At 38.1% G+C, this 16,372-nt stretch overlaps 1 protein-coding gene across 1 annotated transcript in view; it reads left to right on the plus strand.

The window, feature by feature from the left end:
• Window positions 1–16,372, plus strand: part of LMBRD1 (LMBR1 domain containing 1) — a 113,062-nt gene that overhangs the window by 35,544 nt on the left and 61,146 nt on the right. Inside the window, exons 6-7 of the mRNA XM_004580471.4 lie at window positions 4,200–4,288; window positions 7,733–7,806. Coding sequence (XP_004580528.2) covers window positions 4,200–4,288; window positions 7,733–7,806 — 163 coding nt within the window. The remainder of the gene's footprint in view (window positions 1–4,199; window positions 4,289–7,732; window positions 7,807–16,372) is intronic.

The following is a 16,372-nucleotide window of genomic DNA, read 5'->3' on the forward strand; positions in this document are numbered from 1 at the left end:
TGAATTTTCTGTTTATAATTTGTTTTTGCCTATTTCAGTCAATGATTTTCAATTAATAAGAAATTATACTTACCAAATATAATTTATGATGACAGTAAAATTGGTCTTTTTTTTAGTGTTTTTGATACTTATTTTAGCTGCTTATTATCTATTATAGTCATTTTTTGTGTTTAAGAAAATTTTTATTTATTTGACTTGATAGGCAGAGATACAGAAGAGAAAGGCGTGCACACACACACACACACAGAGAGAGAGGGAGAGGGAGAGAGAGAGAGAGATGGAGGAGAGAGACACATCTGCTGATCTGCTGGTTCACCCCTTAGATGTCTAGGACAGTGGGGCTAGACCTGGCCACACCCAGGAGCCTGGAAATCTATTCAGGTTTCCCACATGGATGGCAGGGACTGACGTTTTTGTGGCATCACCTGTTACCTCACAGGGTGCACGTTCATCAGAAGCTGGAGTTGCGAGCAGAGTCGGGGCTCACCCTGGTTTAGAATGTGCGCCTCCCAGCCGGCATCTTAACTGCTAGGCCAAACGTCTGCTGCACTCTGCCCCTTCACTGCATTATTACTGTTATTTCGCTTTTTCTAGAAAGCCAAAACCCACTTGTGTTAATTAGGTTTATTAATGTGGAGGTTTCTTGTTTATAGACCTAACTTATTAAGGGCAAGTTTAGACCGAAAGGAGCTAGAGAAAGATATCTTCCATCCACTGATTCCCTCCCCATTGGCCACAAGAGCCATGGCTGGGTCAGGCTGTAGCTAGAAACCTGACACTCTATCTGGGTCTTCCACGTGGGTGCAGGGATGGAAAAGCTTGGACCGTCTTGCTCTTCTTTCCCAGATTCATGTTTAGCAGGGAACTGGTTTGGAAGTCTTGTAACTGGAACTCAAACTGAAGCTCATGTGTGATGTCAGCATCTCAGTCAGCAGCTCCTGTGATGCACCGCAATACCGGCCCATATTTATTATTTTTCTTGTTCCAAAATAAACTTTTAAAATTCTAGTTTCCTATGAGCTTTTTGAAGCACCTTCATATAAATGATAAGTAGGAAGATCAGCTAAGGACCATTGGAAGAGTTAAAGTGATTACGAAGAGTAGAAAAGAAGAAACAGATACCGCCTTTAGAGGATAAATATGACTTGACATGGTGACATGGTCTAGCAGTGACAATTTTAATTTAAATTCTTCCAAATTTATCATTCCACTTTTATGTCTACCAAAATTCATTAGTCTTTTCTTGATCTCCTCCTTAAAAGATAATCTTTGTTTTATTTTTGTTAAATTTTAATTTTACTTTTGGAATTTTAGGATATAATTTTGTATAGACTGGTAAAAGATAATCTTTATTAAGCTTATTCAATGAGTCATACCTGGTATAAAATATTTTTACTAAGCAGTTTTGCAGGTTTTTTTATGTCTAAGGGTATGTAGACAAATTATTATAATTACCAGGCTTCAGTTCCTATTTTAATCTACTTTTGTGTGTCTTTGGATGCTGAGGGGCTACATATTTAAGAAAATATTCTGCTAAACAGCCTCATTGTACTTTATCTCTCAATTACTACAGTATGATTATTATTTGGAAAATGCCCGATTATTGTATCAACTATTGCTTCTTCCTGATTTTATGTCGTATTAATATCCCATTCTCATTTGACTTCAGTAATCTTTCTGTGTATTAGGAGGCATTCTTTCATCTTTATAATTTTTTTTCAAAGAGGTTGATAATAGGCCAGTGAGTAATGATTTGCACCTTTAGGAGTATCAGTTGACTGCTTTTCTGCCTTCCAGAGTCATCCTATCTTACCCCAGGGACATTTAAAGATAAAACCTAGCTCATGAAGGCCTTCGAGAATTATGGCCTTGGTCTGTGCCGCTTGACTAATGCCTTTACTGTATTGGTTATTAAATGTTTTGAATATTACTGCTCAGAAGTTTACAGACATATATAGATGTAACTATTTTGCATTCTACTGTTGGTCTGTTGGTAGTTCACTTTGTTTATGTGAAAATATTTGAAGCCTGTGTCTTAGATGTGGTAACCATGCTGAATAAATAACCTGCATTTAAAAAGATTGTTCTCTAGTTCCTAATTCAAGTGATAGAAAGTCTTCAAAGGTTAACTCTAATGGTTTTCTTCAGAATAAGTATTTTACTGAAGCCATATTTTTTGTGGGTTTAAAAAATATTTTGGGGCCTGGTATGATAGCCCAGAGACTAAATCCTTGCCTTGTACATGCTGGGCTTCCATATGGGCACTGGTTTGTGTTTCTGTGGCCCCACTTCCTGTCCAGCTCCCTGCCTGTGTCTTGGAAAAGCAGTAGAGGATGACCCAAAGCCTTGGGACCCTGCACCCGCATAGGAGACCCAGAGGAAGGTCCTAGCTCCTGCCTTGGGATTACCTCAGCTCTCTTTCTGTCTTTCCTTCTCTGTAAATCTTCCTTTAAAAAATATTTTGTTTCTGTGAAGTTTTGTCTGGCATTCATCCTCATTACTTATTTGACATGCAAAATAACTTTACTCAGGAGGTGGAGCATAAAAGAGCAGGAGTTGATTTTTTTTTGTACTGGTATATACTACTTTTGATTGCCTGAAACTGTTTATATTTTATTTAAAATTTTAATATTAATATTTTATATGATATGATGTAACAAGTTTGTACTACCAAGGATATAAAAAAATTTTATCTAGGTAAAATAGGAATATTATATTATTTTATATGTCCTTTACTTAATAATAATATTAAATAAGGTAATATCATTATAAGTATGTTGTAAATAAAAGTAATTTTATTTTTGGATTTTATAGCTAGGCCAACAAATAATTTAGCTTTTACATTTATTGCTCTGTGCCTGTGAGTAATCACTTCTTTCTTACCCAAAGAAATCAGTCTCCAAGATTGAGAAGAGAATGATAAATTGAAATATTTAGAAATTTGAACAACTTCCTGATATGCTCTATGCATTCTTCTTTTTATAAGAATTATTACTTTTGCCACAAAGTAAAGGCCTTTTAAAATGAGAAAAAAATTTAGAATGATTGGTTTTGCTTGAAATCATGATCAGAGCAGAAAACCTTTATCTATTGGTAAGCTAGTTGACTATTCTGTTTCATGGGTCTTAGCTTACAGCTAAAATTGTATTAGGAGGAGACAGCTTTAGAGTTACTTCTTTCCTTGCTTGATTCTCCCTATATACAGTCTAAGGAATATTTGACCCTTAACCTTAGCCTCTTGGTCTTCTTGTTTATTAATCTGTGCTAGATAATGAAGTGACCACTCATTTATTCTATTTTCCATTTTTTTTCAGTCCAGTCTTTCAGAGCAAACCTAGGAAGCTAGCAATGGCACGGTTATATTGATGGTCTCTGCTCAGCTATGTATTGATAAGTGAATAGAAACTGCTTTTGGTTTGTTGACTAGAATCTTGAAAGACAGGAAAGTTAAGAATGAAATTTAAATCGCCCTAAATCCACATTTTTATTTATTGTGAGGTGTTTTGTTTCTATTATGCATGTAAATATTTTTGAATAATTGCATATATTTATATTTTGTTCACATTTAATGTATATATTCATGACTTTTGAAATACATACTTTGGACTTTGATCTGGGCAGGTATTATGGCCTAACAGGTTAAGCAGTGACTTGCAATGGCTGCCTGCATCTTAAATTGGAGTGTCATTCAAGTGCACATTCTTCTGATTACAGTACAACTTCCTGTTAGTGCACCTGAGAAGACAGTGAATGATTGCCCAAGTACTTGATTCCTGCCCCCAGCTGCAAGATGGCTGCTGGCTTTGGCCAGACCCTTCTGCTACTGGAGGACATTTCAGGAGTGAGCCAGTGGACAGAAAATCAGCCTCTTGTTCTCTCTCCATCACTTTGGCTTTTAAATAAATTTATTTGTTGTTCTTCTCAATTGTAAAATTTAACAAATATTTTAAATGCAAAAAATGTAGTGATATCAAAGGATCTAGTTTTGTGAATGCAGTAATAAAAATATTAAAAGCAGATTTTAAAGTGAATATATAGAAAAGAAACTTAATAATCATCTGAACACAGTAAATGTTTGCTTAATTTCTTTTAGGGAATAATTGATCTTGATTTAAGAAAATCCACAAAAACTTTTACACCATTTTTTTTTAGTCAACTTCTGTAAAAATTATTAAATGGAGTCATTTTCTCCCTTGTAGTGCTTTTGTGCCATTAAATCTTCCCGATAATAAAAATTCTACAGAATGGGAAAAAGTGAAATTCCTGTTTGAAGAACTTGGAAGCAGTCGTAAGTATTTGTTACTTTAAAAATATTTATATTAATTTGTGTTTCCTGATAGTGAATCTTTTAGAGTGGTTTATTTTAATTTTTGTTTAGTGATTACCACGTAATTCTAATTTGTTGTTAAATATTTACTGGCTGAATTATGAGCTTTGTTATAGGCTGCTTTAGCCATCTAACTATGTAGCTAATTTCTTGACTTCTTAATAAGATCATTATGCTGAAAAGAAAATTTACTCTTCAGAATATTTTCACAGCGTAAGTCTTTTAGCTTCAATGTGATTTTTATTCACTTAGGGCAAAATAAAATTACAAGTATACTGGGTGTGTTGGTTTCATTTTTAATTTTAATTAGTATGAGAGAGCCATATATTATCATTTAATATTAAGTCTTTTAGGCAAGATTAACATTATAGCAACTTCATGTGAGTTAGATAATATTTTCTAAAAAGTATGCTTTACCAAAATATTTTGACATTGCTTGTCCGGAAGTTCTCCTTAATTCATCTTACCTAGGTTTTTCACAAGATATAGGTTTAGAGGATTAAGCACGTTGCTTAATCATTGAGAAATAGCTTTGCCATTAGAAAGTGATAGCAAATAAAAATATGAAGACAGTGGATTTATTCCAAAGAAAATAGAATAGTTTTTATAAACAGAGTATTGAAAAATGTTATTGCTTTTGTGACTGTTTTTCTAGTATTTGCTATACATTCTTTGATCAGCACTTCTTTCTTTTTACCCAGACGCAATATTGAATGATGATAAAATTAAGTCTTGGAGGCTGCTATACAGCGTCTTAATTTTCTTGCTTTCCACTTAAGATTTCATCCTATAAATTGTGGTCCATTAATATCTTGCTGATACTAGCAAGAATAAGGACAGCAGGTCAGGTGTCTACTAATACTGAATTCTCAGGATTTACACATGTTGGAGCCCATTTCTGAGAAATAAATTGCTTCTTTCTTTCAGTTAACTCCTGAGCATCTGCTCTTCTGTCCTAAACATTATTTCATGTTTTACTTTGCATCAGTTGTATTTTGCATCAGTGCTTAGATAGGCAGGGTAACTCCATTTCTGTAATTTCATTCTCTTTAGACTTAAAATTATTTTTGATGTAGATACACAGAAAGAGGTCTCATTCACTGGTCAGTTTCTCGGTTGTCCACAGTGGCTAGGCTGGGCCAGAATTGAGAACTAGGAATTCATTGCCGATGCCTCACATGAATGATGGGAAACCAAGTGCTTGAGCTGCCACTGTCTGCTTTGGCAAGAAGCTCAAGTCAGGAATTGGAACTGGGACTCAAACCCGTGCTCTAATATAGGATGTGGTCCTCTTACCATCAGCCCAAATGCCTTTCCCTTTCACTATTATTTATTTTTTATATTTTTGCCTCAACTTTTAAGCACCACAGTTTAGATTATACTTCACTCATCTCCATTGGTCAGTTGTCCTTTTATGTCCAAAACAGCCATCCATCTGTATTTAGTGTCTAATCTTAAAGTACATTACCTCACTTCTCTGTGTTTTTTTTTAACATCAAAGACATTTAACCTTTTACAAATATATGTTTTACATGCAGTAAATTGTACAGTTCTTACACATACATGTATAATCAGTGTCACTGATTACAGTCAAAGAATAGAACATACCATTACTCTGGAAGTTTTCTCAATGTGGCTATTCAGTTGATATCATCTCCTTGGCAGGTAATCCAATTACAACTTCTGCTATATACCATTTTTATGATTTTTGGAATATCATTCATTGCATTATATGTAATGATTCGTTTTTGTGTATGTCTAGGCTTTCTCATTAAATAATGTTTCAAAATTAATTTGTACATTTTGATGAAGCAGAATATTACGTTGTTTTTAAAGATTTACATATTTGTACAGAAGGCACAATTGGACAGGGAACTTCCATTTGCTGATTTTCTCCAGTGGCCAGGACTGGGCCAGAGTGCAGCCTGGAGCCGTAAACTCCATCCAGCTTTACCACTTCTTTTACAGAGACCCAAGGCTTGGCCATCTTACAGTGCTTTCCCAGATGCTATAGCAGGGAGCTGGATAGGAAGTGGAGCAGCCAGGACTCTAACCCAAGCTCATGCTGACTGCCAGCATCACAGAAAGCACCTTAATCCTGTGCTTCCTCAGGAGTGCATTTAAGAATAGAACACAACTTGTTCTGTTTTATATATGTACCCAGTTTATAGACCCTACCTTATCAAGAAAATTATCTGATGACTTTAGCATGCATCCGTTCATCTTTTACCCAAACATGCATAAATTTATAGTGATTGACTTTGGACTCTGTGCCTTAGATGATGGTCTTATATATTTCATCTTACTTCAAATCTAAGGCATTTTTCACATGTATGTGTCTGATTTCATTACGTACCTTAAGAGACTAAGTGATGATGCATTACAACCATTTCTAGCAAAGTGTTAGACTTGTACTGTTTCTATGAACACCTTTTCTTCATACTGCTGGTAAGACCAAGAAACTAATAATGTCAACAATACCTTTAAGAATTAAAGTTTAAAAATCTACATTATATAATTTTTGAATTTTTAAATAATATACTCTCCTTATATGTTACATAAAGTTGAGTTATGAGTTTTAAAAAGAGGTTATGATTTTATTTCTATTCATGAAAATATAAACATGAATTCATTAAATTATTTAAAATATTGTGTCTGATCCCTTAAAGCCTGTGTTTAATCTAGATCAAAATAAGCCCCAAAGGACTTGCACTGAAGCTAGAAAAATTACTACTCCCATTTGAGGATATTAGAATTTGGGAGTGTTTCATTATATAGTACTGATCCTGTCTTCACTTATTGGCTTTCCTTTAAATAATGTCCTGAATTCAAATTGTTCATGTAATAGTTCCCTCTTGATGTTACATTTGAGTCTACTTTCATTTTCTTTAGTAGGTGGGCAGGCTAGCTAATAGCTAAAAAATGAGAAATATTTATGAATTTAGTAAGGTCCATACAAATGAAGAACTTACCTGGACCCAAGGTATTTACAAATTAAGAACAAAAACTGAAAGTACCAAGAATAAGGAAAAACAAGGAAGAGTCAGGGTCAATGACTTTCCTGTGTAATGTTACTTATCAGAATATACCTTTGAGAAAAGCCCGACAATCTTCCTACCACCTTTTGAACATGTGATAATTTGTTGCTTGTTTTTAGGTGCAATAATTAGCCAGTAATTTTCCTCTTAATTTTATGAGATAAAGGAAAGAAAATATTAGCTAGTCTGCAAGATCTTTTACAAATCAGTTTGTAAAGACCCTTTAAAAACACTTTTCTCCACTTGTACTTAGCACTTGTTTATTCTTTCAGAATGTGTTGGGTGATCGGCATTTTGTATTGATTTGCTGAACACACATTTGGGTAGTATATATGTGTGTCTTAATGAAGTTTTTCTTTCTTCACAGATGGTTTAGCTGCATTGTCATTTTCCATTAGTTCTCTGACCTTGATTGGAATGTTGGCAGCTATAACTTATACAGTAAGTGTAATGGCGATAATTGAGTTAAAAAACAACATGGCTTTTCCTTCTTAGTAATCTATTCGAGTGTATTCTATTTTCATTTTTATTATTTTACTTCTTTGTTCAGGTTTATGAGAATGTTAGTTTTAATTCATAGTCATAAGCATGTTATCTATATTTGTGAAATTTAATATTCAGAAGCAAATTATATAACTTACAAACCTTGAAGGTGGCTTTATACCGTGAAGGAATAGATGTAGTGATTTATAAGCAGGGTGGAATTCTGAGCCGTTTATCAGTACTGTGAATGATCCAGTAGGTTTATCTTATTTGAAAACTAGGTCTTTTAAAATTTATTTTTTATATAGCTTGATATTTCACTCACTTATAGGATCAAATATTATGCTCTCAAATACTTCAAAAAAAAATTTTTTTTTTTTAAAGATTTTATTATTATTGGAAAGCCGGATATACAGAGAGAAGGAGAGACAGAGAGGAAGATCTTCCATCCAATGTTTCACTCCCCAAGTGAGCCGCAACGGGCCGGTACACGCCAATGCGATGCTGGGAACCAGGAACCTCTTCCGGGTCTCCCACGCGGGTGCAGGGTCCCAAAGCCTTGGGCTGTCCTCTCCTGCTTTCCCAGGCCACAAGCAGGGAGCTGGATGGGAAGTGGAGCTGCCGGGATTAGAACCGGCGCCCATATGGGATCCCGCGGCTTTCAAGGCGAGGACTTTAGCCGCTAGGCCACGCCGCCGGGCCCTCAAAAATTTTTTAATATTTCTGGAAGTAATAGGGTATGAATTATAAATGATGGACAAAATTTGTACACTGCTGAAATTATAGAACAAACTCCAGTGATAAATGCTTCTTTCTTATCTGCCCATATCCTAGAATCATATAAGATGCTTTAAATATGTCTCAAACCTAGATTGGGATTAATCTCAGAATTCATCACAAAATTGGATTACTGAATATGTAACAACATTCTTGGAGCTTCCAAAGAAAAAAATGTTGTTTATAATGGAAACATTTTTGTGTGTTTTTCCAGTATGTCTCCTTTAGACATAAAAGAAAGGAGTTATTAGAGTAATAGCAGAGTCTAATTTTTATACATTTAAATAAATATTCAATTTTTTGGAAGATACACAGAAACAGAGAGAGAGAGAGAGAGAGAAGTGAAGTGGGGCAGCATGCTCCCATTTGCTGGCTGATTACCTAAATATCTGCTAGTGGCCCTGCCTGGGATTTAAACCTACAACTGGAAAAGTAATCTAGATCTCCCATATGAGCAATAATCTCTCAGTCATTTAAGCCATTATGTATGCCTCCCAAGGTCTGCTTTAGTGTGAAAGTAGAGTTAGAGCTGGCGGTGGGCATCAAACCAAAACACTCCAATACAGGGCCCAGCTGGATAGCCTAGTGACTAAGGTCCTCGCCTTGCACATGCCAGAATCCCACGTGGCACCGGATTGTGTTCCAGCTGCTCTACTTCCCACCCAGCTCCCTGCTTGTAGCTTGGGAAAGCAGTTGAGGACAGCCCAAAGCTTTGGGACCCTGCACCAGAGTTTGAGACTTGGAAGAGGCTTCTGGCTCCTGGCTTGGAATAGGCTCAGCTCCAGCTGTTGCAGACACTTGAAGAATGAACCAGCAAATGAAACTTCTCTCTTTCTCTCTCCTTCTCTATGTATATCTGCCTTTCCAATAAAAATAGATAAATCTTAGAAAAATACTCAGACACAGATTAAATATATCTTAACAGGTATGTAACGCTAGACCAAAAGCTTGTTCCCTAAGGGGGATGTGGTGCTGTGATGTGCGGTGCAGACATTCTGTGTTTGTGCTGTTTCTTGTCCTGCCTGTTCCATGTCTCCCCTAATCGCCTGGAAAAACAGCATCCATGTGGGAGACCCTGAAAAAATTCCGGGCGCCTGGCTTCAGTTCATCCCAGCTCAAGCCCATGCTATCATTTGGGAAGTGAACTAGGGCTTGAAAGATCTCTCGTTCTTTCCTTTTTTCTTTGTAACTGTGTTTCAAATAAGGTTTAAAAATAAATCATGCATACATATACACAAGTATACATATGTGCATATATACGTACACATGTGTATATGTATACATGTATATACATGTGTTTGTGTATACATGTATATACATGTGTGTATGTATATGTACATATGTATATGTATATATACACATATGTGTGTATATACACACAAGCACACATATATTTGTACATATAATTTAATGAGAAGCAGTGAAAGAGATGGGGGAAATAATGGCAAAATCTAGTTTTGAAACATGATCATTAATTTGCCGTAATATATCATAAAGGAAGAAAATAGTGTTTGGTTTGGCCCAACAGTTATGACTTTAAGCAAAATACCGGTGTATCATTTTGGGATGCCAAAATTTCAGTTCTGGTTTGCTTTAGGATTTCAGTTTCTTGCTGATGTGCATCCTGGGAGGTAAACAATGATGGTTCAAGTAGTTGAATGCCTGCCACACACAGAGGTGTTGGGTTGGTTTCAGCCTGGTCTCTCTCTCTCTCTCTCATTGTGGATGTTTGGGGGGTGAACTTTTTGGTCACTCTCTCTCTCGCCTTTCAAATAAATAAATATAGATAGGTAGATAGTTAGATAAACATACATTTTTAAAAAAAGTCTTAAATGATGCATTTTAATACTTCTTATATTCTTATTTGGGTACTCAGTTTTATTCATTGTCTTTTATTTGCATATAAGGAAGTTACCATATAATATTAGTGGATGATTATCCTCCCATTGTACAAAATGCATGCACAGCATGTTAATTCTTTTTTAAGAAGTTGTCACAAAAACATATTCAAATAACATGCCACAAATAACAAAGCAGAAGTTGGTCTGGTCCCTACTTGCTGTTCTGTGGCTGATTCATTTAGTTTATCAGGGATTGTCTTTTAATCTTTTTATGTACTATCTTTCCAACTGTCAGGGAAAATGCCTTGAAGGGGTGTTTGAGAAGTCAAATTCCTTGTAAAAATGCCTTGGAAATTATAGGGAAATAAGTAAGTAGCCATTGATGAAGGATTAGTTAGGAGACACGAATGGAAAAAGAATGCTAACATGTAGTGTCATTCTGAAACTGTGAAGAGATCAGGTGTTACCTTATTTGTTGCTTGCTGTGGATTTGGGAATAGTTACCAGAGACACGAGGGAGGTTTCAGTCAAAGAGCTTTACTGCACATAGTAATAGGAGTGGTCATGGAATCAGCATGTACTCATTCTGATTAGTGTCAGCACCCATGGGGTAATGGGAATAGAACCTGACAAACTTGCACATAGAGGAGTGCATTACAGTACCCTGAGCTTTGAGAAGCCGAGCCTCTTCTCAAAACATGCTGTCTGCCTCTTCTAAGAGTATTTGCTATGTAAACATCCTTAAAAATATAGAAAGCACAGAAAAAAAGGCAGGGAGGTGGGTTGTTGGCACATTTAGTGCCAGACTTAGAAAATGTGCAGAAATTGAAAACTCCAGGAGGAAATGCATCCCTGTGGTCAAGTTCTAGATGCTATACAGAAAGTAAGGTAGCTTAGGGGGATAGATGGTAATGGATGCTGTTACTGCTGCTAAGGTCAAGAGACGGCACCTGTAACGTTTGAAATGAGCCCTGAATGGAGTGAAAGCGATGTGAGCTAGAGACGTAAGTGCAGATTCTGAAAGGGGCATATGTATGTTGTGTTCCGATTGCATAAAGATGCAAAGCCATTGTGGCTGGAGCTCAGTTAACGAGGACAGCTATGGCAGAGGTTCAGGTAAGAGGTGGTGAGATGCCATTTCATGTGGAGTGCTAGAGGTCATAGTTAGGCTTTTGAATTTACTCTTTGATTAAAATATAGTTTGAATTAAAAAATAAGGGGTTCTGACAAACAGTTTAGCAGTATAGCTCTTGATTCCACATTAAGCTCTACAGATGTGGAAAGTGACAGCAGAAAAAATTGAGTGAAGTTCTTAAAAATGTTTGAAAAAGAACTTTCTGTTAGAAATAAATGTATCACAAATATGCATATTTTAAACTAATTTGTAATATTAGAAAAAAGAAATTATCTTGAATAATCAAATCAGCTGTGATATTTATTGTACTTTTCATGTACATTGTTTCAGGCAGCCTTCAAAGAGCTCTACTTTTCTAGAATATGAAAGATTGTGCTAGAGATCATTGGTTATAAAGCTAGAGGACCTCATGGTGGGACTGAAGTAGCTGGGCACAGGGATGACATGGAAGTTGTCGAACAGCATAGCGAAGCACCTCTTCAGTTAAAGCCAAAGGAGAGTTTCCAGTGTGAAAACGCAAGATCAGGCTACCTGGAAGTTAAATTATGTGTATTCTTTAAGCAGCATAAGCAGTGAAGTTATATAGTCAGGGGAGAGGCTTAAGTGTGGTTCTCAAGTCAAGGGTCCCCTTGTCTAATTTGCCATCGAAGTTTCCTTGTTTTTATTTCATTTTATTTTTTGTTTTAGATGATGTTTACATAGTTCATTAGGGTGGGAAGGAGCCAGGGTTAGGGAGAAGTGGATGTGATCATTGTTTCCAAGGTTTCTATTTCTTCTTCCCATTTCTGGGAGAAGGGGGGATGTAGGAGGGTAGACCATACCCAGCCTCCCAACCATCCCAGTATCCGAGGATGGGGAAGGACCACCCAATTTCAACCCAGGATCACAACGGCACATGATGTGATAGCTTTGAAATGGTGTCGATCTCTCAATCTATGGATGAGGAATCCCTTCCAATGTCCATTGGCTGACACAGTTGACCTTAGAGTCTCCATTCACCCAGATATTTGCTGTCATTATTGACTGGGATAGTTGTCCATATGTTCTGTTCCATTCTCTGCCATGGTACCATATGTCTTCTGCAAGCCCCAATGAGAAACCATGTGTTCCATGTGCACCATGGTCTGCTATCCAGCACCCCTTCTCTACATTGAGGAGGACCAGTCCTCCTAGGTGTGCTCATGGACTTTAACCAAGTGACCTGGGCCAAAGTGGATCTTCTACCCCTGGAACTTATAGATCCTGTGACCACCTAGCAGGCAGCCCATGGCGCCAGGCCATACAACTAGAGACTTGCCAGATCCCCCACTTCAGAGGCTCATGGACCCAGCACCCACCATGGAGATGGGCTTGGCGACCTGGACCAGGAGTCCCAGGCCCCTCTGGGGCTCCATACCCCTGGGGCTCATGGATCCCGCACCTACAGCACAGGAGGACCCAAGGACCTGGGCCAGGAGACCCAGGCCCCACCGGACCCCACCCCCATCCTCAAGGCTCACACTCCTGACACCTACTACATAGGTGGGCCCTAGGACCTGGGACAGGACACCCAGGGCCAAGCTGGACCCCCAACCCCTTAGGCTCACAGGTTCAGCACCTACCGTGCAGGTGAACCGAAGGCCCTGGGCCATGCAAACTGGGACCCACTAGACCCCCACCGCCAGGGCTCATGGACCCGGAACCCACCACACAGGCAGGCTCAGTGACCTGGACCAAGCGACACAGGCCTCTCTAGGTCCCCCACCCCTGGGGCTCACCAATCTAGCCCCCACTACACAGGCAGATCAATGCCCTGGGCCAGGATACCCAGGCCACCTGGACCCTCACCCCTGGGGCTCTCAGACCTGGCTCCCACCACATAGGCAGGCTCAGTGACCTGAACCAGGAGACTCAGGCCCCTCATCACCCCCACCCTAGACTCACGGATCCAGTGCCCACCATGCAAGTGGGCCCAAGGCCCCAGGCCATGCAATTCGGGACCTGCTGTACCCTCATCCCTGGGGTTCATGGATATGACACTCATTACATAGTTTGGCCCTAGGATCCGGGCTAGGAGACCCAGGCCCCTCTGGATGCCCTACCCTCTGGGCTCATGGAACCAACACCCACCATATAGGTGGGCCCTAGAATCTGGGCCAGGAGACCCAAGGCCCTCCGGACCCACTACCCCTGGGGCTCATGGACCTGACGCCCACCACCCCTAACAGATGTGGCTCATCTTTCCTCAGCATCTACCAGTGCGTACATCAGCCTAGTTCAATCCGACCTGCCCTCAGTTCCAGTGTGCTGGTTGGTGCTGCAGGCTAGGCGTTCCCAGTCAGCCCCTAGTCCCCACCTAAGTGTGAACTGGCTGGTGATGAGGCCTGATCTTCCCCTTCTGCACTCCATCCTGGTTCTCAGATTTTCCTGTAGTTTCCTTGTTTTTTGTTTTTTTTTTTTTAAAGATTTATTTATTTTATTACAAAGTCAGATATACAGAGAGGAGGAGAGACAGAGAGGAAGATCTTCCATCCGATGATTCACTCCCCAAGTGAGCCACAATGGCCGGTGCTGCACCAATCCGAAGCTGGGAACCGGGAACCTCTTCCGGGTCTCCCACGCGGGTGCAGGGTTCCAATGCTTTGGGCTGTCCTCGACTGCTTTCCCAGGCTACAGGCAGGGAGCTGGATGGGAAGTGGAGCTGCCGGGATTAGAACCGGCGTGCATATGGGATCCCGGGGCGTTCAAGGCGAGGACTTTAGCCGCTAGGCCACGCTGCCGGGCCCAGTTTCCTTGTTTTTAAAGAGGGAATAATAATTCAGTAATTGGGTTGTGAGGAGTTAGGAAATTCATGCATGTTAGAATATATTGGTGCTTAGTAAATAGTCACTGAAGAAGTTGAATATTACATTTAATGTGGTTCAAACAAAAGTTTGAATATTTTTTTTCTTACCCAGTGAAAGTAAGGCAGATGATGAAACAATGATTATCAGTGACAGTATAAATTCTTCAAAGATGGGAATGTTGAAGAGGCTTTCATAATGAGAGGTGGCTAGCTGCAGTGGTGGTGGGAGTGCATGAGGATTTGTGGATGGACAAATAAGTATCACCTACAAACTGCTGGAAGTGTTTTCAAAGCTCAGTCATGGGTGAGTCGTGCTAGTACTTACTGGGGGTAGAGAGAGGAAGAGTAGTTTAGAGGAGTTCCTGGTGGACTGGGGACCAGCATGGAAGCACAGCTAAGCTCTAGTCAGAAATGTAAGCCTTCTTGTGAAATTGACATTCTAATCCCAACTCTCTTGTTCGTACCAAAAAAAAAAAAAAAAAAAAAGAGGAAACAGTAATACTTAAGGTGTAATAAGCTTCATTGAGAATCAGTTGCTTATAGATTGTTGGTCTTTTTGTAAATAGACAAGCAATAGTATTAATTATATTTGTTTGCAGTTTTGATACTAAGCTTTTCCCTAGCTTAAAAACTGACATTTTCATTTGGTAAAATATTACAAAATTTATAGTATAGAGGAGAAAAAGAAAAGCTTTCCTTTTAACTAAAATTCTCAAATATGAAAATTGATAGTATTTTGACTCTTAATGGAAGTAGTTATTAAACTGTCACAAAATTTTTAATTAGTTTTTTGTATTGTGACTAGAGAAGGTTTTTATTTCACATACCACTGAAATATAAATTTTATCGAGATACTTATTTTTTAGTTTGGAAACTAGTTGATTATTTAAATTCTAAGATTCTGAACACTGTACAATGTCTTAAAAATAGTCAAGTAACTGAGCATTTAGTTTTAGGAAAAGTATGATGTCACAGAACATCTTAGCTTGTCTGTTATTTAAAGGTTAAATTGAAAAAATCTAATGCTTCCTAAATTTTTGAAAATGAAACTTCTATGCACAAATTTTAATGTAGATATTTTATGGTGCCACCAAGTGGGGAAATGTTGAATAAATGGTGTCTCCAGCAAAATGAAGGACCTTACAGAAGCAGTGACTGCTCACAGTATTATATACCACTATCATTGAAATTTTAAATGCACCCTCCAAGTTTATGATTAAAAATACCTATTATGTTAATACGTGTGTACTTACTAAACAGTGTAAACTAATAAACATAATTATAGTGAAATAGAAACATTTAATGTTTCCTTCTTGTACCCATCAAGTTATGTTGCCCTCATGTTAATTTAGGTTTTTTTTTTTAAGAAATATGTCAAAGACTCAGTGGAATAAGCATCAGATACTTATTTCTGATTGTTTTGGAGGTTGGGAAGGTCAAGTTCAATGTACCAGAAGAGTAAGTGTCTGATGAGGGCCACTTCTCACCACATTGTGCTATGGTAGAGACCAAGCAGGAAGCAGGTTCTTTTGTGTCTCTTGACTGAAGAGTTTTACCTCCACATACTATCACACCAAAGAGTAAGCTTCAGCATATGTATTTTGGGAGAATACTTCCATTCCTTGGCACTCTGTGAGGTACAGCAGTAGTTGCAATAATATATGGAGATTTAAAAAAAGCAGCCTTTTAAGAAGCAGTGTTGCTCAGTCTTCCATGTGATAGTGTATTTAATTAAGTTCACTGACTAATGTATACCTTGATTTTGTTTACTACTTTTAAATCCATGACAGGATTTTCTGTTTATTTATACTTTTAAAATATTTAATGAGAGACTCTTCTTAGACTTATATAGAAATTTAAAATGTCCTAGTAGCTTTGTACATGCCCAACATAGAAAACAGGAGTGAAAAGAATTGGAAAGGTAGTCTTAAAAATTCATAGTTGGAA

The sequence above is a fragment of the Ochotona princeps genome, chromosome 1 (genome assembly GCF_030435755.1).
Source record: "Ochotona princeps isolate mOchPri1 chromosome 1, mOchPri1.hap1, whole genome shotgun sequence".
Classification (NCBI taxonomy): Eukaryota; Metazoa; Chordata; class Mammalia; order Lagomorpha; family Ochotonidae; genus Ochotona; species Ochotona princeps.